The 25,909-nt window shown below is 42.0% G+C and overlaps 1 protein-coding gene across 4 annotated transcripts in view; it reads left to right on the top strand.

Annotated features, from left to right (window-relative positions):
- Positions 1-372: 372 nt before the first annotated feature.
- Positions 373-25,909, top strand: part of auts2a (activator of transcription and developmental regulator AUTS2 a) — a 245,975-nt gene continuing 220,438 nt past the window's right edge. For 3 of the 4 annotated variants that reach the window (XM_062558016.1, XM_037466775.2, XM_037466772.2), the window contains exons 1-2: positions 373-623; positions 2,622-3,361. In XM_062558016.1, coding sequence (XP_062414000.1) covers positions 3,083-3,361 — 279 coding nt within the window. In that variant the 5' untranslated portion in view covers positions 373-623; positions 2,622-3,082. The remainder of the gene's footprint in view (positions 624-2,621; positions 3,362-25,909) is intronic. The other variant, XM_062558015.1, reaches the window with a different exon arrangement.

Below are 25,909 nucleotides of genomic sequence, written 5' to 3'. Positions count from 1 at the left end.
CATACTTTCTAAATTAGCTAACGTTAATAAATGCATGTTGTCCAGACAGCTTGTCTGATACAGCTGATGTTCATTTGGTACAGAAGAACTATTACTTGTTTTCCTGTAACTTCATAATTTTTTTTCTAAGGTGTCGTTATCGTCACGCACACAAACTTATCACTTGAGTCTTGCACACCTAACGTTACTTGTATTCAGAATTATTGTTTTGGGCCATATCATTTACGGGAAAATGCTTTTGAAATGTATAGCGAGGCTATAAAAAAGGTGCGTGGTGTCTTAGTCTGGCTCGGGTTGCACCGTGTCCCCGGTGATTCCGTCTCTTCATCGTCACGGAGCTCCCGGAATGTCCAGACACAGCACTACTTGCGCCGAGGAGGAAGCGTGCAGCCTGTAAAGCGGCACTGCGGCATCGCCGTATCACTGCGCCCCGGTCCCCCTTCTCCGGGATCCTCAAGCTCGGATCTGGGGAGAGGAGGAGGAGGAGGAGGAGGAGGAGGAGATACCCTTTGGTTTTCCTTTGCGGGATTTATTTTGTCAGCTCCAGACCTTCTTGTGCATTATCTTTTGAATAGTCACCGAGGGTGCAACTTCTCCCGGACGGTCCTTCCCAACTCGCAAGGGTTTGCATTTCTTCGTTTTGTATGACGTGTCTTGGAGCAAAAAAAAAGCGAGAGCGAGAGGCATGCTTTTGTTGTGTGTTAGAGTGAAAAATGAAGCTTGGAGAGCCGGAGCAGGAGGCAGTGCCAGTCCGCGGCTGCTGTTGTGGGCTGGACTGGATTACAGAGCCTGAGATCTCTACTGACAGCGCAGGCAGACAAAAAGGGACTCTGAGCGAGGACCAGGGAAAGAGTATTTCACTGAGCTAAGAAAGCCAGGGCGAGTGCTAAAACAGCACCCCCCCCCCCCAAAAAAAGCGATATTTTGGGAGCAGTGTGTAGTTGTGTGTGGTGGGGGGTCTTTAAATGAGTGCTGGCAAAGGGCATCAGGTTAAACGCATAGCTGTACTGGGAGAATATATTTCGGACCGTTATTATAGTAGAGGAGGATTTACCCTCTTTTGTTGTTTGAGGGTAGAACATTTACATCCAAGGGATATTCTGATGTTATATGATGGCATGCTGGCTTGTTGGATTTGCCTTCTGTTATGTACACAATTAATTTCAACGCTTTTCTTTAGTAAAATGTTGCATGTGTAAAACATCTGTGACTTTGTAAGAAGCAGAGCACTTAGTGCAACCTGCATGTTGCAGAATCCAAATGAGCTATATCTGTATAACTCTATAACCTGTGTCCAAGTAGACAATGTGAAGTTGAAGATGGTGGCAGATTGGCTTTTTAGTTTGTCTGGCAATGCAGGAAAGGTGTAATTCCTCTCATTGAAATGTTCACAAGCGTTACGGGGCAGTTTGTAGATATAGTTTTCATCCTTATGGAATACCATTTGTCTGATGTAATGGACGAGAATTGATATTCTGGACACATAAGCCATATCTTTTCTTGTACTACAATGCCAGATTGTTTCAGTGGCTTTAGGCCCCAGATGGTGTAGGCTATGCCTTGAGAACAATCCAGAATGAGACTGCAAGCTGTTGAATGTTGCATCCTGGTATCATTAAGCAGCCAAATGCCTTCAGTGTCAGACAGTGGAGGTATGCCATGCTAAGATCTTGATTATTATAAGAATGATTGTTATGGTCTGTATAAAATCTGAAGGACATTTGTTTTAAATAGGACCTGCTTTCCTTCCTGAAAGATATATTTAGCTTTTTTCCATTTGTGGAATGTGTGACTGAGATGTTGAGACGTTATATTTGGAGAATTGAGATGGTTGGGGGGATCAATTTTTGGATGAATGTCTACATCAGAAATTGTATTATTCAAGATGATTTTTTGAATAATTCATCTTAATTGATTGCGTACTGTAAAATATACGGGCTGGAGTTTTTAAAGTTATAAGGCCTTGACTTTGACAAATAAGATGCTGCACCACGCATGAAATCTAATTTGATTTCTGATTTCTGATGTCATTATGGAATATGTATTTGAAGGCCACTGAAATAAATACAACTTTACACAATAATTAGTGGGAGGATCTATTCATAATAAACCTAAAACATAATCAGTTGTTTGTTAAAAATACATAATTTGATTTAATTAACACTTTATTTCATTTTCTTGAACAATCCATTTCATCATTGTAGAAGGACCAGTGTACTTTATGTTACTGATTATGTTACTGTTTACACTTAATATTTGCATTTGTACAGATGAATACTAAACAATACTCAGTGATGTTGCCAATACCAACATGTTCATGGTCATGTATCCAAGAAGAAAAGGGGAAATCTGTCGCAAAAGTAATTCACTTTCATTGAATTCATTAAAAATACAGTTTAGGCTAAAAGCTTGGCCAAGGCTCCAGAGACACAAGAAAAAGAGCACTTACAACACATAATCATCTCATCTCAGGGACTAATAACCGGGCAGGGGAAGAAAACACAACCTTCTGCACAGTATACAACATCTTTTGGAAAATGGCTCATTGACTAAATGAACAGTTGAACTTTCAAAGTGACCATGCAGCAAACCAGTTTCTCTCTCATATCTTCATCTTGCAGGAGGGGGAGTTGGCTGACCTTGGGTGAGACAAGTAGGTTCCTGGAGAAGAAAGATGTGGCGTCACCTGCTTGACTCACCATGGCGGGACATGATCACTGAGCAGATATTTGCCTTTACCTGAAAGGCACTTCCTCTGGCAGAGTGGACGGCTTGGTGATAACGTGTTTAATAGATTGTTTTACACCTCTGTCGTAGGATTGGATGGAATTGCCTTTGGGGATCTTTGCTTTGGACCTAGCTTGATTCAGGGACTTGATGCCGTTTTTTGAGTTTTCTGTAAAAGGTGTCATCTGTGGGATATTAAATGATTACCTTGGATCTGGTACATCAATAACATTGGCTCGGATATTGCAAAGTTTCTCGGAGGAGGATTTCACTCGAGTTGAGCTCAAGCCGTGCCAGTTTCGGCTCTTAAGAATTTAGATTATCTCCAAGAGGTGGGTTTATCTGGATATTCCCCATGAAGAGCATTAATGGCCCTCGATCTAGTGGCCTCCGCAAGAAGCGGAAGTCAAGGTCAGTGAGGGACCGGGACAGGAGATCAAATGGGATAAGGAACAACCATGTCAAGGGTTCTGTCTTTCGCTTCTCCTCTGACTCCGAGCGGGAGGGCGACAGGGAGCCTCCCTCTTCCCGCCATCGTCCCCCGCGAAGAAAGCGAAAGGACTCGACTTCCGCCGAAGAGGACATCATCGACGGCTTCTCCATCACAGGTTTTGTGACCCTGGAGGCTCTTGAGGTGAGAAAACTACGGAGAAACCTCTCCAACTCTGCGTGCGTGCGTGTGTGTATGTTTGCTCAGTCATCTGACAATACGGTTGAAAAGCACCTAAAGCCATGTGAAAATGTTTATTATTGTTTGCCTTTCTGACTGGACCTGCCTGCATATTTGGCTGTTGTGTGAGCTGGAGTTGAACAGATGTAGCGCTTGAGTAAGAGATTACTATCTGAGAGGCTGTTGTTGTGTGTACTGCTCTGAAATTGTTTTCAACAAGAGTTTCCAGCAAAGCCCTACACCAGATGAGGGATGTTCAGCTATGGTTGTAGTGGCTGTTGTGCCTTTGTATGCTACAGAGTAAAAAGCAATTTGATCTGTGTTACAACAGTTTATTCAGAGTGGGAATCATTTTATGTGAACTGGCTAGCCATTTTCCTGGAACGGCAGACTGGGCAGACGCTGCCTTCCACCGATATGGGTCTGAATTATGACTTACAAAAGCAATCATTTATATGGCACAACTGCAATGTTTTTCTTTAAAGTTGACTGACTAAAGGGACAGCGTCCCCTGCTGAATTTTCACAGCATTATAAAGCTCAATCCCTCTTTTTTCAGTTTTCCATGAGCAAATGTTGTTGATGGTTGCCTATTTTGGAACCACATCAGCCCAAATTCATTGTGAGCCAAGTTTAATCTCTCATTCAATAGCTATGTTTTCATTCATTTTTCTCACTTTTAGAAAAGTTAGTCTAACACATCTGTTCCAACTGCAGAAGCAGATACTGAAGCATTTCATTCACATTTTGTACTTCCTACTCATCAGTGTTTCCCGTAGGTTTACAACTTCGGGGAGGGGGGGTCAGTTCGACTGGGGGGTAATGGTGAGACAAATGGTTCAGCCGACCGGGGGGTAGTAGTCATTCGGGTGCTCTCTGCTGCGGGATCACACGCACATATTTGCGACATATTCATGTCGGTGTGGATATATATATATATATATATACATATATATTAACAAATTTGAATCTGTTACAATGCATCTAACTATTTAGTGATCAACTCCTTTAGTGTGCACTCCACTCCTTATGTCAGATGCGTCTTTTAAATTGCCATCTCTCTGCCTCTTACAGTTTTGCTAATTTGACAAGTATTGACAATTGTTAATTTTGCATCATATAGTTCAGCAAGTTTTCATAGCTTTTTGTTTTCCCTGATCTTGTTTCAGCCAGATGTGGAAATATATTTAATCTTAGCAAGGTCAGACTCAGGAGTGTCCTGCATCTTATAATATGTTCAGTGTGGTACCATCTCATGCTGGCTGCTGTGACCCAACTCACGGATAAGTACAGCAGCAAGATCAACAGTCCTATCCAAAAGTACATCCTTTCTCTTCTTCACCCTTCTGTTGTGGTTTTCAGTTTAACGTGGACAACAACGTAGAAATCAAGTTAAGAGTGACTAGCTTGTTTTGATATATGGATGCATTGCATTTTAATCACATTCATTGTCTTGCTAGCAATGTTTTCGTCTTGCCCCTGACTTTTCACTCTCTTAATCATAATCTGTACAACTTATATATTGCACAATATGAAAACTACCCCCCACTTGCTGTCAGTATGACAGATATTTAGTGCTTCATTTCTTTCCTTCAAAACGTACAGATGCATTAGATGATGTTCTATCAATTTATGAAAATTTAACAAATTTAAATGAAAGGGGAAATGATACTGTTGTTTGAGGAGGGCTGATTGTCACATATACATTTTTTTCAGGCTTTCACTGAAGTCAACCAAATTAAATATAGACTAATAAATCAAAAAATATTTATACAGTATCAAATTACATTAAGATCTGATCACAGTGATTTAGAAGGCACTTCTTGTGATACAATCTTGTCGCAGGGTGTTTCACTGTGTGATAGAAATTCAGAGTCTAAGTGAGAGCATGAGAATAATAAATCATATTTGTGCTGGTGTGGGAGTGAAAACGTGTACATGCAGGATTTTCATTGGTTGTGACTGAATTTATTAATACAGTATTGTCTCATGGCAGGGGGGGGGGGGCAGCACTTTTCTCAGTTGTTGGACAGTTTTGTATATAGCAGCGTGGTTGTTAATAAAAGAAGCTGATGATCTGATCTGTTCACATCTCTGAAATGAGGATCTGGACTATGACCATGTCCACAAAGCTCTCACCACCATGTTGATAAGCTGTTGGAGCTTAAAATCCCTGCTGCCTTGTGCCTGCTTCAGAATTTTTAATTTGGTTCCAAGAACCAAACTGTCCCCTCTGGTGCAATAGATCCCAGATTAACTGATTGTTTGGTCTGTAAGTGTCAAAAAACAATCCCAGTTACCAAATTCCAAAGTGACATCTTCAGATATCTTGTTTTGTCCAATGAGCAAAAATACTCAACGATGCATGTATGTATATGTATATACACTCACCGGCCACTTTATTAGGTACACCTGTCCAACTGCTCGTTAACACTTAATTTCTAAGCAGCCAATCACATGGCGGCAACTCAGTGCATTTAGGCATGTAGACATTGTCAAGACAATCTCCTGCAGTTCAAACCGAGCATCAGTATGGGGAAGAAAGGTGATTTGAGTGACTTTGAACGTGGCATGATTGTTGGTGCCAGAAGGGCTGGTCTGAGTATTTCAGAAACTGCTAATCTACTGGGATTTTCACGCACAACCATCTCTAGGGTTTACAGAGAATGGTCCGAAAAAGAAAAAACATCCAGTGAGCGGCAGTTCTGTGGGCGGAAATGCCTTGTTGATGCCAGAGGTCAGAGGAGAATGGCCAGACTGGTTCGAGCTGATAGAAGGGCAACAGTGACTCAAATAACCACCCGTTACAACCAAGGTGGGCATAAGAGCATCTCTGAACGCACAGTACGTCGAACTTTGAGGCAGATGGGCTACAGCAGCAGAAGACCACACCGGGTGCCACTCCTTTCAGCTAAGAACAGGAAACTGAGGCTACAATTTGCACAAGCTCATCGAAATTGGACAATAGAAGATTGGAAAAACGTTGCCTGGTCTGATGAGTCTCGATTTCTGCTGCGACATTCGGATGGTAGGGTCAGAATTTGGCGTCTACAACATGAAAGCATGGATCCATCCTGCCTTGTATCAACGGTTCAGGCTGGTGGTGGTGGTGTCATGGTGTGGGGAATATTTTCTTGGCACTCTTTGGGCCCCTTGGTACCAATTGAGCATCGTTGCAACGCCACAGCCTACCTGAGTATTGTTGCTGATCATGTCCATCCCTTTATGACCACAATGTACCCAACTTCTGATGGCTACTTTCAGCAGGATAAAGCGCCATGTCATAAAGCTGGAATCATCTCAGACTGGTTTCTTGAACATGACAATGAGTTCGCTGTACTCAAATGGCCTCCACAATCACCAGATCTCAATCCAATAGAGCATCTTTGGGATGTGGTGGAACGGGAGATTCGCATCATGGATGTGCAGCCGACAAATCTGCGGCAACTGTGTGATGCCATCATGTCAATATGGACCAAAGTCCCTGAGGAATGCTTCCAGCACCTTGTTGAATCTATGCCACGAAGAATTGAGGCAGTTCTGAAGGCAAAAGGGGGTCCAACCCGTTACTAGCATGGGGTACCTAATAAAGTGGCCGGTGAGTGTACGTGTGTGTGTGTGTGTATGTATATATATATATATATAATATATGGCGCAAAGAAAAGCTGCAAATCCTCACTTGAGAGAAGCTGGAATTAGAGCATTTAAGAAATTACCTTTTTATTTATTGTGTCAAACCCATTTTATGACAATTGAGCAAGCTTCTCATTTGGTTCGAGAGAAAGAGATGAAAATGGAATAAGAATGAGATCCTGTGCTAGTACTGCTTCTGAAGTGGCGCTGAGTAAACCACTTAACCCCCCACTTACTTTCATTCATTATAGCTATTCACAGACCAGTGGTAAACAAATTTTACTTGGAAGCTCATGTGTTAAAGTCTAGGGTTTTAAGAGGGTTAATTAGGAAATTACTGATACACACAAATAACATGTGCCTGTTTAATAAAGGTTCATGCTCTCAAAACACATCTTCCAAAAGCTGTTGAAAATGTTAAACTGGAAATCTAAGCTGGAAATTTTGCTCTTGTATACCATTCCATTATTAATACAAACTTCTATAATTGTGAAGCAACATTTGTTTGATAAAGTATAAAGTGCACAAGGCTGAGCTACCGTATATGTTGGAGGCCTTTCGATCTTCTTGAATTGAAAAGTAATTACATACTTAATTACAATTAAGTATCCTAAAACTGACTATTAGCTCACTGCAGTTTCCATTATCTTTTTCTTTTTGAGGTTTTGGCACTGAATTTTTCAAACTGTAAATTGAGCAACAAATTACAAAGATGGGTTGACGAGTGTTCCTTCATTGAGATCAAGTAGCAGCTGTCCTCTTTAAAGGAGTTTGTTTGGAGGCAGCATTTTATTGAGTGAGGCCCAAGCAGCAACCATGAAAGAATTACTAAATAATTTAGTGCCTTCTTCTCTAAAGCCTTAAGCTGTGTCTCAACTATTTCACTTGACAGGTGCTCCTATCCTCAACATGTCCCCGCTGACCCCATTTGATTTGTAATGGTGCGGAAGTTAACCCATGTGCTAATCATTTCCTGGTAAATAGTTTTCTGAAGTACACGCTTGCGTACTGATTAATCTTCCTAATTAGCAATTCCGCATCTTATGCCTATTAAAGGCTTGATAAGGCTCCTGTCCAATCACACACTTTTCTTTTTCGACCTTCACTGCTGCTCAACAATGTGCTGAAAGGGTAGACTGAATTACAACACCTCATCTTCTTGCTCAGCGGGTTAACAGCAATCTATTACATGATTGACTGCCCGTGATAACACGATGAACGGCACAAAAGCAGCACTGTGTAAATGAGTACAATTGCAGTGTCGTTTATACTCTGATATAGCATTTAAAGGTCTGATAATAAGCCTCAATTCACATTACCCCACAGAGATTCTACAGGTTTTGTTCTTTCTCTAAACAATTCCCCCTATCTGTTATAAACCATAAAAAAACAAGACACCGGCTCCACCTAAACTTTTGAAAACAATTTGAAACCAATTTACAGCTACATGAAGAGATCAGTGTGATGTTTGGATCACTAGCAGTAGCGTGATAAGGGATATTCTGAAAGAATCACTCATTTTTGTACTTCACCTTTTCTATTGTTGTACTTTATTTTAGCAAGAGATATAGTTACTATAGCGAGTGTCAGTTTCCCACTGCAAAATCAAAAAAATTGTGCTAAACCAGTTTTGTGCTCCTAAAAGATATATTGTTGGACTGGATTTGTCATGGCTTAGTGCACCAAACAGCAGCAGACTACTAGCTGCTGATCACAGAGAGCAAGGAGATTGATGACAAAGAGCTTTAAAATCTTTTACTGCAGGCTTACATCACAATGACAACATTTCCATAACTGAGTTATGTATAAAACCTGCATCTGCTGGAGGAGAACCGTTTTCATAAGAGCTGTGGAAATACTCTCCCTGCTCTTTCCCTGATGCTCACATTTCATTTCTGGACCAATGACGCACCACCAGGACCGTTTTGTTTCCACTTAAGTGGCAATTTCAATTTATGATTTCTGCTGCGTCCACCGGTTATTTCATTTTTAGGCACCAACTTCGCACCCATCCGTCACACCCACACTGCCCTTGGAGATGTGATCAATTCGAGCCCGGGGGCACAGTGCAGCGCCACGTTCATGCATTACGTTGAGTCATCAGTGGGTGTGGGTGGAGGTGGTACGGAGTGAGGAGTTCAACAAAATGATAATAGGATCATTGATGGGGTGTCAGACCTTCCAATAACAAGTAACAACTGGCCAATTAACGGCTATTGGCATTTACATCAAGTTGAGCAGGAATTAAAGGACAGGTCTTTCTACTAAGAGGATACACTGCAGATGTTATGTCCACAACATATTCCTCTCTTATATGGCCATATGAAGATGATGCATTGCAGTTAAACAGTCTGGCACCCCCCCCCCCCCCCCCCTTTATGCTGAATGTGGGATGAAGCTGTCTGCCTGCCAGCATTTCAGAAACAATTGATTTCCTTTGGCACAACACTGTGCAGTCTGCTTGGAGGAGGACTTGTATGTGCAGGCAGAGAAGAACAGATTGATTAATACTTCATTGTAAAGAGGAGGCTAATGTGAAATCAAATGTATGGATAGCTTCTATACAAAAGTGGAATTTCAAACAATTAATACACATAAGCATCAGAGCAGGTTTTCAGAGAATGGCTCTAAGTTAGCATGGCCACCTTCTTTTGTTACAACATTTCTCTGTTGCCTCAACAGATGCTTCTGTCTAGTTAATAATATCTCCGTTGCAGCCTTTGAATTCAGTATTTCACCTTCCACACATGCTTTTATCCCAGGCTCTCGGCAGTAATAGCTGATATTTATTTGGCTGCACCATGGAGGTGTCAAAGTAATATTAAGCATTAATATGCTAATATGACAGCCAATGACCGACACATAAATGAAACAAGATGCCATTTTCTGCATTCCAGATCTCTCATTTGTTTGGATTAGAATAACTCACACACTTAAAGTTAGATACTCCTCAAGTTCAGACATCATTGCTCTGTATGTGTGCATCCATGTAAGAAAGTGGTGTCTGTCAGTGGGATACAAGCAGAGCCGGGGGGCTTTTTTAAGCCTCATTGATCCAACGAGTATCTCGGCTGTAAATCGAACACCCATGCACCTGGTCTATTGTGGTGCTCCTTTGCTGTTGCTGTTTGTACACAATCCTTGTACAGATACAGATTTATTTGCAATTTAGGCTGCATTTTCTGGCCAAGTAATGGGCCTCACAACACAAGTCGTATCTTTCCCAGCAGATTGGAAATTTCCCTGCCACAGTTGGTACTTTGACATCCATCTGTCTCTAACATGTATGCAGGATGATAGGTCTGTAACTGCATTGAAAGGCCAGCAGTGGAAAAAAAGCAGTGTAAATCCACCCACGTCGACCTGCATCATGCACTGTAAAAGGCGTTTGTCTTTGCTATACGTGCCTCAATGCAATCATTCTCTTGCAGTTTTGGATCTGATCAATCAAAGTAGATTGAATATAGCTTATAGCTTAATTTTTCCTGCTCAAATGTCACCAAGCTGCATCACATCTTGTCACAATGCGAAGTGCACAGGTTTAATGGATGTCGGCTGGCAGGCACTCAAGTTAGGACACTCGACTCCACTCACTCGTTAACGGTTGAAACGGACAGCGTTGAGTTGGCTCGGCAGCAGGGGGAATGTGCAGCAAGACGCATTGGTGCTTGAAGCTGACCCACAGGCAAAAAGAATGAGATGAGGGGGTTGGAGTCGGTAAACTGTAAATATATTTTATGATTATTCTGTTTTCTTGCCCTACTTCTCTGGCGATAGTGAGCTGTGGGATGTGTTTTTCACAATGCTGAATATAAGTTAAATTGTTTAAGTCAGTCCAGTCCATGTCTGAGGTTTTTTATTTTTAATTGCTTCAAATTCTACGTTGAACTATGTTTCTCTGTATATGTACAAGTAGTGTGTGCTTTCGCATCTGGGAAAAACAAAAGAAAAACCCATTTTGAAATATGTCTAACAGACAATTTATCTGCAGTCAGAAAGCAGATTTCTTTATAGACAATGTTTCTAAAGACTGGGTGCTTTTTTTGCACGGATTTATGACAATAACAATTAACAAAGTCTTCCATCAGCTTATGTCTACATTGGCGGCTAATCTTTGGCTAGTGGCTAAAGAACATTGGATTAATGGTTCCACCTCATTAACACCTGCGTCTCCCTGACACTTGTTAATGTAGCACACAGCTCTGAAACAACATCATTTTGTATCCTTATCCAAGTATTGGCGTACAGGCAAATCCCATCCTCATCCTAGTATAATTAAGTTTCTTCTGTTAAGAAACATTTCCCCGGTCTGCTTCCTACCAGCATGGTGAGCCAAGGCCATTATCTTTTCCATTTCATCTTTGTTTTCATGCTGGCAGGTCCCAAAGACAGATGTGAGAGGGGAAATACATAAATGTCTGCGGATGCCGATTTGTAAAATGTCATCTCTGAAGTGGAGCCTTGGCCGAAGTCTCACTCTCTTTTTTTGTTTAACGGCCCCCACACAGGATGGTGCGTGTGTGTGTGTGCGTGTGCGTGTGTGTGTGTGTCCCAGCAGTACGCAGCCTATGGACGTTGAGCTCTACCTGCAGCTTTGAACCTTTGATCCCCCGTCTCTTCTCTGATCCTTCTTTCAAACCGGGCCAACCTGGCCCTGGTTCCATTTCCGTCTGCTTCCATCCCTGCACTCAGATAAGCCTTGCTCACAAACTGCACAGCTTCAGTTATTTTTTTATTGTTTACACTAGCCTGCATGCCAGACCTTAATCCAAAAATGCATGCTTCTTGCAAATTTAGAAAAATGGCTTAGGTGCTAGCAGCTAATACCAAATTGCAGCACCGTGGCCATATAGCGCAGGATGCAGTTCCATCTCTTTTAGGTCAAAGGATATTGAAATTTTCAAAAAAGGCTCCATTACTGTGTCTTGGAATTATGTCATCAACCTACATAGACCTGTGTAACTAACTGCTCTCGGTTGTCAGTAGGAGCTTTTATGTGGCTTTAAACTGCTTAAAACGAGTCACTCGGGTCCATTCCGTTGGCCATGTCAGGTTCTCATTTGGCATCCACTGTGAAAATGGATTCTGGCATTCTGCTTTAATGTTTTATGTTTGATCACATATGAAGCAGATAGGAACAGATGTCTTTGGAATTGGCAATAATTATTTAACCAAATGGGAGTGGAGTTTATTATGTCCTGTCAGATAAACTCAAGTACCCCTTCATCTGCCCCAGCCCTCATTCCACATGTCTTTATGTGCGGTGATTTTTAAACAAGACGTTATTTATCTGGGTATCTTGTTGTTTCATGTAGGAACTACTTTCCTTCAGTCACAGTTTCAACATGAACCTGTTCAATCAAGATTTTTTGTCATCCTTTGAGCACCAGTGGGGACCGCAGTCGTCCTCCAATCAGAGGGATGCCCTGCTAACCCGCATCTCGATGTGTCTTTGGGCAAGACACTTAACCCCAGCATTGCTCCTCTAGCTGTGACCACAGTGTGTGAATGTTAGTTACTGATGGGCAGGTGGCACTGTGTATGGTAGCTCCTCCTAGTATAGTCCCATTATATTGACTGATGGCACCAAAACTAAGCAACATACCCAAATAGTCATTGTTTTTTTACAATGCTTTAATTACATTACATTACATGTCATTTAGCTGACGCTTTTATCCAAAGCGACTTACAATAAGTGCATTTCCACATAGAGATACAAACTCAGAAGAACAAGTAACAAGAAAGTACAATTTTCATCAAATAAGCAGTTTCAAAACATGTTATAAAAAGTGCCATTATAAGTACAATTTAAGTGCTACCATTTGTTAGTGCTACAGTTTGCTAGTGTTTTAGTCAAGGTATAGTCTAAAGAGGGGTGTCTTGAGTTTTCGACAGAAGATGTAAAGGCTCTCTGTGGTCCTGATGTCATCAGAGAGCTCATTCCACCATCTGGGAGCCAGGACAGCGAAGAGTCGCGAGCAAGCCGAGTGCTTTTCTCTCAGTGAGGGAGGAACAAGCCGCTTGGCAGATGCAGATCGGAGTGTGCAGTTTGAAATGCAGGGTTTCACTATGTCCTGGATGTAGACTGGTCCCGATCCATTCACAGCATGGTAAGTCAGTACCAATGTTTTGAACTGGATGCGGGGAGCCACTGGTAACCAATGAAGAGAATGGAGTGTGTGGTGTGGGAGAATTTCGGAAGGTTGAAGACCAGTCGAGCTGCTGCATTCTGGGTGAGCTGCAGTGGTCGAATGGCGGTAGCAGGGAGACCTGCCAGCAGAGAGTTACAGTAGTCAAGGCGGAGATGACAAGAGCCTGAATCAGTACCTGTGCTGCCTTCTGAGTGAGAAGGGGTCATATTCTCCTGATGTTGTATAGCGTGTATCTACAGGATCGTGTTGTCGCTGTGATGTTGGCAGTCAGGGAGAGTTGGGAGTCGAGTGTCACGCCGAGGTTCATGGCATTCTGTGTGGGCGTTAACACAGAGTCGCCGAAGTTAAGAGTCAGGTCCTGAGTGGGAGAGTTTTTTCCAGGGAAGAAAAGTAGTTCGGTCTTGTCGGGGTTGATCTTCAGGTGATGAGCGGACATCCACTGGGAGATGTCAGTCAGACATGCAGAGATCCATGCCGCCACTGAGTGTCCGAGTGAGGGAAGGAGAGAATTAGTTGGGTGTCGTCGGCATAGCTGTGATAGAAAAAACCATGAGAGCGAATGACGGAGCCAATAGAGTTGGTGTAGATTGCGAAGAGGAGGGGACCCAGGACGGAGCCCTGAGGAACTCCAGTAGTAAGAGGACAAGGTTCCGACACCGATCCGCTCCAAGTTACCCAGTAGGTGCGACCATTAAGATAGGAGGAGAGAAGAGAGAGCGCGGAACCTGTGACACCAAGTTCCTGAAGGGTGGAGATAAGAATCTGGTGGTTTACTGTGTCAAATGCTGCAGAAAGGTCCAGAAGGATGAGGACGGAGGAGAGAGAGGCGGCTCTAGCAGCGTGGAGTTGCTCGGAGACAGCGAGGAGAGCAGTCTCTGTGGAATGGCCCGCCTTGAAGCCTCACTGGTGGGGGTCAAGGAGGTTGTTACGATGGAGATAGGAGAAGAGTTGGTTAAAGATGGCTCGTTCTTTTATATATCAGGTTCAAGTGTCTAAATGTTATCATACTTACATCATAAAATGTAAGGTCAGTTTTCTCAGGTTTGTGTCGCTTCTTTAGAATCTGGACACAAAGTTTGTTGATGACCGATTTATTACAACCACGGATGGTTTGATTTTTATTAACCGCTTGCTTCATCAATAGAGTGGGGAATCGTCGCTCAATCATATCTACAATAAAAATAATTAGATGTAGTAGATTATTTAAGAGTGACTATTTACACGTATGTATTCACCGTGGTCAGCCCCTCTCCACCGTGTGCATTTTCCCACTTTATTTTAAGTTAACTAGTTATGCCTCACACTTACCTGCACAGTGTTTTAAACTCACTCTCAATCACCGCAATCGGTGTTCAGGTGTTACTCAGTATGCAGGTCTTTTTTGGTTTCTGAAAAATCTGGTGTCCTTGATAGAACACGCTTTCTACGATGACTGCTAGTTTCCCGGCTCGGGAATGGGCTCAAGGCACTTTATTAATTTTCAGTTCGTGAAAATGTTTTAATAGTATAGTACCAGTCAGAAATGGACATTTTTGAATGGAAATTTTCTTATTTAATTAAACAGGAAAGTGTGTCCAAACTTGGACTGTTACTGTATGTTCTTGTAAAAGACAACTCATGTTCACCCACAGGTCTTTAGAGTTGTACACAGCTCTCAATAAGTAGGTGGTGTGATCAGCAAAGCACCGATGTAACAAGCAGACTAGTTTATTGTTTATTTGGTCCACATAGTGAGCTTCTAAGAACATCTGAGGTGTGTATATATATATACCGTAAATCCTCAAATAAAGACCGGGATTCAATTAGTGGCCGGGCTTCAGATAGTAGCCGGGGGCGCGGTCGATACGGACAAATAAAGCGTGTAAAAAAAAATGTAAAAGTAAAGAATATACTGCTGGAGGTAACATGAGAGCCCCTGCCCGCCACCTGCTCGTGAACTGGGTAGTCGCTGCCTGGGAGAAGCTGGACAAGGACATGATCCGAAAGTCCGTCAAAGTTTGTGGACTGACACTGAAAGATGACGGGAGTGAAGATGATCTTATCCATTGCTTCAAAGCGGGACAGCCATGCGCCGCTGGTAGGGATGCGCTGCCGCAGCTCCCGCAGCGGGGCAGGAGAACCGCACGCCCAAGTAGCCCAGGATGAGGAGAACGACGAGGAGGGCACTGCAAATAAAGCGCTATACGCGATAAACTTAAGACTGACACTATGGTTTATTACTGATTCATTTCTTTTCATTTCATTTTTGTTCAACCAATTCCAGCAGACAAGTGTAGCAATAGCATATTTAGAAATATAGTACTTTCAGAAATTCAGGTAGCCTATAGGTAAGTAGACCTTCTGTAAACTGTTGTTTTTTTAAGTAGACCAATACTTTCAAGTACATTCAGAACATTGATTATTTTTTCAGACGTGGACTTAATTACCCTGGTCCTTAAACCAGTCATCTGGTGCAGTGTGGGTTGGGTGTGGGTCCTTGTACTCTGAGTCGGGCTAACGTCCACGCTAGCTGCTAATTGTTTTGTGTTGAGGTGATACTTGAGGCTCGATGTGCTGCGGTGATATGCAAATTCCTTGTTGCATAGCTTGCACACAACCATGCTCTTATCGACGCTTCCATCCGTGTGTTTATTATAATAAGATTTCCCATTCACGGGGCCAACCGACACGGTCTCGTCAGCTTCTTCGTTCATGTTCACTGTGGTTTGTTGTTGTCTGAAGTCATGAACACTAGTTGGTGCTCCAGTATAATCGGTCCCCCAAAACTCATCCAGTGAGAAAACGTCTCGCGGTGCAAAAAATTAGTGTAAAAAATGTTTAATGTGTTATTTTTTGTGTAATTAATTAATCTCAATTCACATTTTAATTAATTAATCTTAATTAACGCGCTAAAGTCCCGGCTCTAATATATATATATATATATATATATATATATATATATATATATATAAGCTGTATTCCAACAATCAAATATTATTTCAGGTTCAAGTGTCTAATAGTGTTATCATAAGATATGGCTATCATATACAAAAGAAACATGAGAAATGATTAACAAGCTTTTTGTGTGAGAAATGTGGCAGAACACTGATGTTTGAGGAAATAGAATTTGATGAAAACGTGATATTTAACTTCAGGTGAACCATGGCGTGTTCAGCACTAAGTTCCCTGTTTCTTTCTTCTGCTCCATTGCTTTGGACACAGGTCCTGTTTGAGTCTAGTGACAACTCTCATTACAGCTGAGCAGGTCAGGCTAACAGGGCAATTGATGGACTCTCTATAGGACCCTCTGGGCCTCTGGTGTATTGCTCACCTGAACCTGCGTGCCCTTCCATCTATACGCTTCAGTCTCCCGGCAGTGTGTTTTCAATAAACCATGCTGCGGTTTTGTAAATGGGAGCTTTATACATGGATAAAAGGTGCTCTTATGTAAATACCAGCATGGTCTTTGTTTGTTTAGCACATCCCACTGTGTGTGTGTGTGTGTGTGTGTGTGTGTGTGTGTGTGTGTGTGTGTGTGTGTGTGTGTGTGTGTGTGTGTGTGTGTGTGTGTGTGTGAGAATCAGACAGACTCACATGCTGACAAACACACACACACACATGCTTTCTAGCAAGAGAGGTTTTACGATGGATATAGTTTTGCCACCTAATAAGGTATAAGCCGTACTGTACAAGCAGTGAGTCAATGCAGCCTGTAGGCTATCCTCACAAGCCTTATTACTCAGCAAGCAGACCCCATGATAAGGTATTATGTTTTCCACAATAGTCTTATTTGTTTTCTCCTGTTAGTGCAGTCCCCCCCCCCCCATCTGTAGTGCAAGCTTTAATAACCCAAGGCTGCCAATTACAGAGACTGAGTGTGCTACCGGTGCTTAAGCCTCTTTCCTTATATCCATTGAGTTTGTAATGCCGATGGTGATTCGGTATGGTGATTGATTTTCTATCTGTGGAATTAAGAGCACATTAAGAGCAGTTATCCCTGCACCTTGTTCATTTTTCTATCCATATCATTCCTGGTTGAACTCTCTGACCGTCTGTGTATGTAAAAAGGCTGTGGTTCTTTCCATTCTTTTCCATGGTTTTTGAACCTGTTTCAACAGACATTGATTTTATACTCCTCCCTCACTAAAAAAAACTCCCCCAGACACACCGCTGATTTGTCGGCTGCCAGTCTTTCCCACTTTCAACAGAGGACAAAACACAAGTTAATTGAATCAATCCACTGGGTCGTACCAACTGTTGTGTTATTTGAAGCTATTAATAAAGGCCAGTCTTAATGCTTGATCCTTGTTGGATCCATTAAACACACAAACCTGCCTGCAGCCCCAAGTACACAATAATTTGAGTTATTGTGTGCACATCTTCCCAATCAAGTGGAAACTAGACATGTCTGGTTTGCTGCTGTTTACTTTGACTCATGTTTGTACATAATTCACAGGGGTACGTAAGAATTATTTACTAATATTTCTACTGTAGACTGCCCTGCACACTTAATATGTATGGCAGTCTTGCTTTATGTTAAATATTTGACACCTTTTAGAAAACATGTGCTTATTCTGAGTCCCTGTTACTTCATGTTCCCTGCAGAGTGGAAAGTGTTTGGTTCCGTGCACTTGAGGCCCTCGACATTAGATAAGGCAGCTGGCACAGCTTCACGTGGAGTGAAAGTGATTTACTGCTGGCTCTGCAGCCCTTAAAAAACAAATCACAGTAGAGCACATATAGAGTACACTGTCGGCATAAATGCGCCGTTGCTCACAAAGTCTCCCGCGGCCTTTACATTAAAATACATTGTCACAGTGGAGCGCTTCTCTCTGTGATGGTCCAGTTCTCAGTGCAGCACAAATGGTGCAAAAACTGCAGCACTGGGAAAAGGAGGGTTGCGCTGGAGGCTTGGGGCGGGTGTGGTGGGGGGAGGGAGGGAGGGATTTCTCCTGCTTGTCAACAGCTCCTCGGTGTCTGCTGGGCCGCCGCCTCCCAGACTCTCCCATAGGGCTCAGGCATCTGCTCGGCACTGGAGACTCTGGCTGTCTGTCTTTTCTGCTGTCTATCTCACTGCCACTCAGCCATTTCTCCTCCTCCTCCTCCTCCTGAGCTGCCTCTGGGCCCAGAGGGAGTCCTGTGAAATGAAGCATTGATTGCCCCTGAGCAGACGAAGAATAATGTATAATGATATTGCTCTGCGCCCCTCACCCCATCCCCTCGTTCTTTCAAAGGTTATACAAACCGCTACAGGCTATTTGGACTACATTAGTCCTTTTTATATTACTTTTGAAAATAACATTTGGATTCCTTGATAGATATCAACTGTACAAGCTTTGGTCTGTTTCAAACGTTTTCCCAGTAGGCCACCAGACACTCTGTCTCATATGGACAAGTCAAAGCAAAACAATGATTCTGCAGCAGGAAAGCTTGTGATTGGCTGGCTGCAACTGCAGTGCACCCTTTCCGCCGGCCTTGGTAAACTGAAGCACGCTGAAACTGCACTCTTGTTTTCAGGCTGTGTTCTTTTGCTCTGTGGCCTAGAAAACAGCAGGAGATAACCGCACAGAGTTTGACCTATGGTATCATGAAAATATATTTTCCAAAAATTAGACAGAGGAGCTGATGGAAAGTGGGATTCTAAGGCTCACAAATCAGCCCATTAGTTCCATTACTGATAAGAAAACGTCTGCCTGTGCTGATAAATTATTGTACATTCTCTCTTTTTGAAAGTAGTTTTAACCGCAAAGATTGATACATTGAACCCAATGGAGGTTTGTTAAATTGAAACGGCTACTTATTTGCCATTATGAAAGGAAATAAGGACTAGATTTTCTAAAGCAAATTGTTGGATTTTAAAAGTGCTTGAACTTATTTTTGTTCTTACTAATCACATCACAGCAAAACATTTGTTTTTTAATTTTCTATGCTAGCAGAAAGCAAAGGCACGTACCATTTCTTTTCCCGACTCTGCCTTTTTTATACATTGGGTAGAACATGGCTTACTTTGCACATCTTGGTTGCATTTGCGAAACTCGTTAACCCATTAAGCCACAACAGAGTGCTTGATTTTAGTAATTTGATGCAAGTTGCAGGCTTTGAGTTCAGAAGCCCCATAGTGATCATTTAATTAAAACTGATGGTCCTGAAATTGTGCTTGAGGAGGGGGGGGTGGAGACAAGCAAAGGAGGTTCTGAAATGTCCTTCTGTCAGACTGCACTAATCAGCTAATACGGATCAGCTGTGAGTCACAGACAGAGCAGCGCGTCTGTGAGTATCCGTGACAACGGAGCCCCTGCAGTCACTAACGAGCTCAGAGGGGGGGAGAGAGACAGCCATTTACACAGAATCCACACCTCAAACAAACGTACCTCAGGCAAAAGTGCCATATTTTTTTTTACAAAACTGATACTTCCCTTACTCTAAATTTCCGGAAAATTCCAAAGTTGCTCTCTAGCTCACTACATAGAAACCCATGTAAAGCTCAGAACTGAAAAACTACTGAAACATAATTAGTGATTATGAAAAGTATGATAGCTGTTTTTTAAATAAAATAGTTTAGACTTTTTTTATAGTTTTGAATGGTCTTAATAGCTGAAAGTGTGAAGGAGTTTAAAGGTGCGGCGGAATAAATTGACTAAGTTGAAATAAAGATTCGAAGAACAATACTTGGAATACATCAATTCAGTCCAACAATTCTAAAGCAAAGGGATAGGTTGCCACACTCAGTTCTTTATAGGTTATGGGCTGATGATTCCTAGTTCCAATCAATTTTACATTTTCTACTCACAGCCTCAAAGCTTTTTAAGTGCAATACCTAGCTGAAATACATTTTTTAAGTAAACAAAAAAATGTTGGCTACAATATTAGCCTCAGGTCATCTTTATGCAATGCCAGTGTTGTGAATGAGCCTTTGTAATGGTTGTGAAGTTTTGGTTAAGAGCTGCGTAGCCTACTACAGCAGTGAATTCAACCATGCCTGTTCACAGGCTGTGTTGCAGCACCCTGGTGATTTGGAGCATTTTATTGAAGTAGTATAACTGACCACAGAGGTCAGAACTTGAATTGAGTAGTTGTTGAGCAAGCTTTTCTTTTCCTCTTGAGCACTTTCCTCGGGCCTTATTGTGAGCCCCGCTGGAAGGTTTTTTTTAACGCTTAACTGAACCAATCTGGCCACCATTTGAATGGGTACATATCAGGCTGTAATGGGAATATGATGCCATACTTACTGTGTCATTAATCTCTTTTACTTCCATTAGTGGGCTAAAACCAGCGATATGGAATGATAGACTCAAACAGCAAAAACATGCACAATCATGTTTTTATTATACGGCCAAGGAAATATAGAAAGGGGAATTTAAAGTTTTTTTAAGTGACTCAAGAAGTCTGACGTATCGTCTCCAAAACTGAGCTCAGTTTATCTTGATGCCATCTGATTTAGCATAGATGCTAAAAAAAACATCCCAGTGGCTTGGACATGGAATTCAGGTGCACACTGACCATCCATTATATTTTGGATGACATCACTATCTTTCGAGTCCGTAACAGGCTCAGTATATCATGGAACCAGTCGTTCTAATGTATCTGTCTGCACCAATCTGATCAATCTGCAGGTTCGCAGTTTTCAGATGATGACTACCACTTGTACGTGGCATCGAAGTTTTGGATACCTCTATAGAGCATACCTCTGGACAATAAGGCGCACTTTCAAAGACTTTTTAACTGCTTGGCAAACTCAATAACTATTTCTAGTCTAGATGAAAAAAAGAGGAATAAGATGAGCACACAGTGGTAACTATCCAGTGAGTGGTAAAAGTAAAATCTAAAACTGAAAACTGTTAGCTAGACCATTGTTGGAAAAAGAATTTAGGAAACAATGTTAGAGACTGTGACGATCCAGTAAAGGGGTATGTTGAGTCCACATGACTGTCTCCTTAACTGCATGAGTAAATAACACTGGAAAGAGGCTTCTCTAACATCTAACAAGAGATGGTCGGTCTAGGCTCCCCAACCCAGGGATTAGATAAACACTGCAATAGCTTAGTGTTCTTTCTTTTGGATCACATGTTTCTAAATTGCTAGTCTAAATAAAAGCAGCCTATCTTTAGCAGCCATTACCACAGGGAATGAGCCCTATGGATGCTACGTCCACAGAGCAAACACGCTCAAGTAGTTATACTCTACAAACGTCTCAAAGAGAGAGAGGCATTCGCACCCTTGTAATACCTGGCAGCAATGTGTTTCAAACGGTCTCAGCGGGGTTGGACAAATTGGATTTCAATCAACCTTGAATTTTAATTGGATGCATTTACACTTGCGAGGCTGACAGGATGTGTCGTTGTGTTCAATTCCCTACAGCGGCCTCGGGTTTGAACTCATTGTGCACTTGTTTTGCGTACATTCCCTGAATCCACTCAGCTTCTATCAAAAGAGGCTATATTTGAATTTGACAAGCTCACGTTCAGTACAACATCTCAAAGACTTGTCCTTTAATGACACTGATTACGCTCCCAACCAGTTTTCAGAGTTCTGTGGCTTAAAATCGTACGTTTCGTAAGATTTGATCAGTTCTACGATAAGGATTTTTTTTTGCTACGGCCATCCTTATGCTTCAGTACTTCTGTCACTTAGACTGCCTTACCTTACTTTAAGAGTTTGCTTAGGTATTCAGCTCTCATTGTACCAGTTAGCACAGAGAGCAAAGTGTTGGTGAGTGACATTGGAAGAATATTTCATTTTTTATAGGATTCATATCCATGCAGTGTGTTATTGAGTGTGACAGTTGATCTGGCTGGTTGCAAATTTTTCTGCACATTGTACAACTGTATATGCATGTACACTCTTCCAGTTGATGGTGTTCAAATGTCAAATCCATCAAAGCTGGTGCCTGAAAGCCAGAGTTGTTGAATGTGCTTCTTGTCATTGCCTGGGTTTTCATCTCAAGGTGTAAAGAAAGAGCTGCTTTGCAAGGGAAATCAGGGTTTGGCAGACAGGTCTGTATAATATGAGCAGAACTAGTTGGCGTGCCCACACTGTGTGCTGTCACAAACATAAATATTGAGTAGTTTGAAAAAATCAGTATAAATCGTTTAGCAGAAAACTCAAATACACTGTTCAGAATATCATCTGTAAAATAACAAATTTATAATGACTGAGATCTGGTTACTTGGGCCTGCTACACCTTTAAATTTACTCATAGAGCTCGGGCCATGTTTTGGCCTCTATTGCTTCGTCTCAGGAGGGCTAATGGTCGCTCATACGGGTTAATGCCTTTTATACAACAAACCCCTTGAGACTTCACCACTGTAATGATCTACTAGACCACCACTGCAGAGCCTTTGTTAAATTTGCTTGATAGTCCCTGGAAAAGTGAAACATTCTGCCATGTTTGCTTTAAATGTGTTCAATGTGTTCATTGACTGTAGACACAGCCCATGTGTTTTATCATTTGCTGCAACAAAAGCTGTTAAACGCTCTTGTTATGGACCCTGTCACCAGAGACCGGAATCATGAGACGCTGCCATTATGTTTACAAAAAAACATCAATATCAACTATTTAAAAGCTATTTTCTCTGAAAACAGCCCTGTTAGAAATTCATAGTAAAGTTAATAAAAATAATTAATATTGATGGAGAAGGTCAGACTATTTTCTTCAGAAAGACCCTTGGTTAGCTAGCTCATTTAAAATATCTTAAACTTAAACTTTTTTGACCCTGCCTCTTAAAAGAATCGGAATCGAGAATCGCTGGGAACCGGAATCGAAACCAGGAATCGGAATTGGAATCGGAATCGCTCAAATTCAAACGATACCCAACCCTAGTGCCGAGATGCCCCCCCCCCCCCCCCCCACATTTATCATTGTGTTTCAAAGGGCTAGAAATCCCAATGGTTTGCATTTTATATTCATTTAGCTGACACTAGCTGAAGTGCATCTCCCTTTGGTCATCGATCTATTGTGTAATTTGAGGCTGGACAGCGGCTCGTCACCTGCCAGACTCTCATTGTAAGTCAAGGCAGCCATTCACCATTATAAGTGAAATTCGATTGCTTTGAAAACAAGGTTGTAAATTAAATAAATGTCTGATGTATTGTTTTTTTTTCATCCCCTTCGCTAAATACATCTTTTAGGAACAGTAATTGATATTGATGCCTGCTGCAGGAAGTGCTCCTAAATCACTGCCAGGCTTAGGGCACGGCTGTGAGTTTAGCGGTTCCAAACAGTGTGAGTTATGTGTGAATAAGTACCAGCCGTCTTTAATGATGTGTTGTTGCGTTCTGGTCCTCGGGGGGGGGGGCTCTGACAGGCCTGATAGATGACGTGGTCTTGATGTGCCCCGCTGCAATCACCTATGTGCGGTTATAATCAATAGTTCATTAGACATTCTGATCCCTCTCCGGCAGCGGAGGAATTCAATTGTATTTGTTGGTGATTGTTTTTAATGACTTGCTACAAACACGTAATCGGTCAGTAAGCATGTTTTCTTTTTAATTTCCCTTACAATTGGCTCAGTTGGCATGCATTTCTAGAGAAATAAGGGTGTAATAAATCCACTTTGTCTCCCTAAGCAGTCTGTACAAACGTTGATATCCAGTAGCACGCTTGAGTTGAGGGTTTTCACACACGGTTTGCTCAGCGCCTCCAAATGAATGCAAAGGCAAATTCATTTGTGCGCTCTGCTGCATACGCATCGTTTCTAGTTGGACCCCTTAATAAGAGGCTGATAATTTGAGGCCAGGAACCAGGGCTCAGGCTAGTCCAACAGATCCATTTCGTATTGCATCGACCGAAGGATTATTAAGGATAATTCACAGCGGCTTTAACCGAAAGGTGAATGGATGCTCGGACCCCGAAACTACTCCGTGTCATATTTAAAAAGGGAAATATATTGGGCTTATCCACTTTTCACTGTTTTTGCAACCACTGGTAAATAAAATGGTCAGGTTGTGCTTTGTGTTTGGAATATATTTGTTTCTGCAACTCTGCCAACCCTCTTCAGTGAGGAACATAGCCAGGTCAGCAATATGTCTATGACCGCAAACTAACTACATTTTACTTCATATTGATCAGATGTATAAACTAATACATATTTCAGAAATCACAATAGGAGTCTCTACTTAGTAATTGGAATTCCATGAAAATATTATTTATTGTTTCATGTCTCATTCATACTTTATAATGATAGGAAAGCCTTTGTCGTGTAATTACAATAATTAAGGATAGACGACACATATCAGTATTTTTCCCTGCCCACTCATCTGTACTAACAGTAAGTGCATCATCAATCATGTGTAACATTCAAGATATAAGTTTATTGTGGCTCGTTGAGTGACTCTGAAACAAAAGCAATGTTCTCCCACTAATAGGCAGAGGTTAATTAAATCACCTCTTTGTCAGCCCTCGGGTACTAATCTGCTCTTAATTATGGTAAATCAAGGGAAACGTGCCCCCTTGAGCTCTGAATTACACAATGCTTCCTAATTGTGATTGGATTCAGGAAAGTAATTTCACCACGTTTTGCTTGGTGGGTGTGACTGTACGGAGGTGAGAAAACCACTGGGTGAGACATTAAGGTGATCTACAGTGTGTTCAAAGCCCCATTTCTATGAGTCTTCTCAGAGGCAGTATAGGTCTCTGTGACCTCACACAATAGGTGCGTTGACCCCGGAAACCAAACCGCCGCGTGCTGTAGTCGGTTAGACGAGTGACCAAGAAGGTAGTTGAAGAGAGCTTTTTGGATTGGAAGTCAAACAAGCTAAACAAAGTGTGACATACATTTGAGAACCGTGCAGAGGAATTCCTCATCGTGTCGAACAGAAGGAGGTTGAGTGACAAAAGGACCACCATGGATGTAAACTGTAACTTGACTGACTGTTGGAAGCAGTAATTCTTTATTTAGTTTAAATGACTCTGTCCTAGATTGTGGGATTCCAGATAAGGTCTACAGCAGTTCCCATGTATGTTTGATTGCGTTGAGTTGAGAGATTGTGGTGAGCTGTTTGACAGGAGGGGAGGAAGGTAGCGATGGAGAGAAGCCACGGGTGGGGGGGACTTACTATGGAAAGAAATCTGTGTCATTGGGTTTTGAAAGAAAAAGGTGATTGAATTTCTAGCACTTTTTGATAAGTAAAAAAAACAGTTCTCTTGGTTCTTGGTTCGTGTTTTCTTGCCACTGATGATATACAAATCAGCGGATTAACGTAAAAGAAAAAGGATCCTTCCACCGACCACTTTCCGCACTCGGCGCTACTGCGGTTATTCCTGCATGTCCTGACGGGTTAATGCGTCTCCACGCTCCGCTAAAGCCGCTGCCCCCCCCCACTACGATACAGCGGCTCATGTGCCTCTTCAAGCGCGTTCCTGGTTTCAAAACTCCGCCAATCACTCCTAACAGCTTGTCGAAGGATCTCAGCATCATTAAATTAATTCAAAACTAGATGAAGAGGCGTATTGTGAGCGGCTGTACGCTCTCGTTTAACTTCCGCTTAGTTCATGTCCAATACAGTCTGTTAATGTACAAATGTCAGCTGTCTATTACGGAATCTTACAGACACAAACCACACTGATGGCACGATGAAGAGTTAAAGCCCCGTTATTATTGGACATGGCTACAATCTGAAGCCGAAGGTGTTTTGGGTGCTCGCTCTTTTAGCTTGACTCACGCTCCTGATCTTAAATCTAGAATCGATTGCTCTTCCTTGAGGTTGCAGATGTTGTGCTTGAATTTTTTGCGGTTGAATATTTTACCGTT

This window comes from Pungitius pungitius, chromosome 16, assembly GCF_949316345.1.
Source record: "Pungitius pungitius chromosome 16, fPunPun2.1, whole genome shotgun sequence".
NCBI lineage: Eukaryota > Metazoa > Chordata > Actinopteri > Perciformes > Gasterosteidae > Pungitius > Pungitius pungitius.
Note: the sequence above shows the minus strand (reverse complement) of the source record. Positions and strands in the feature narration are given on the sequence as shown.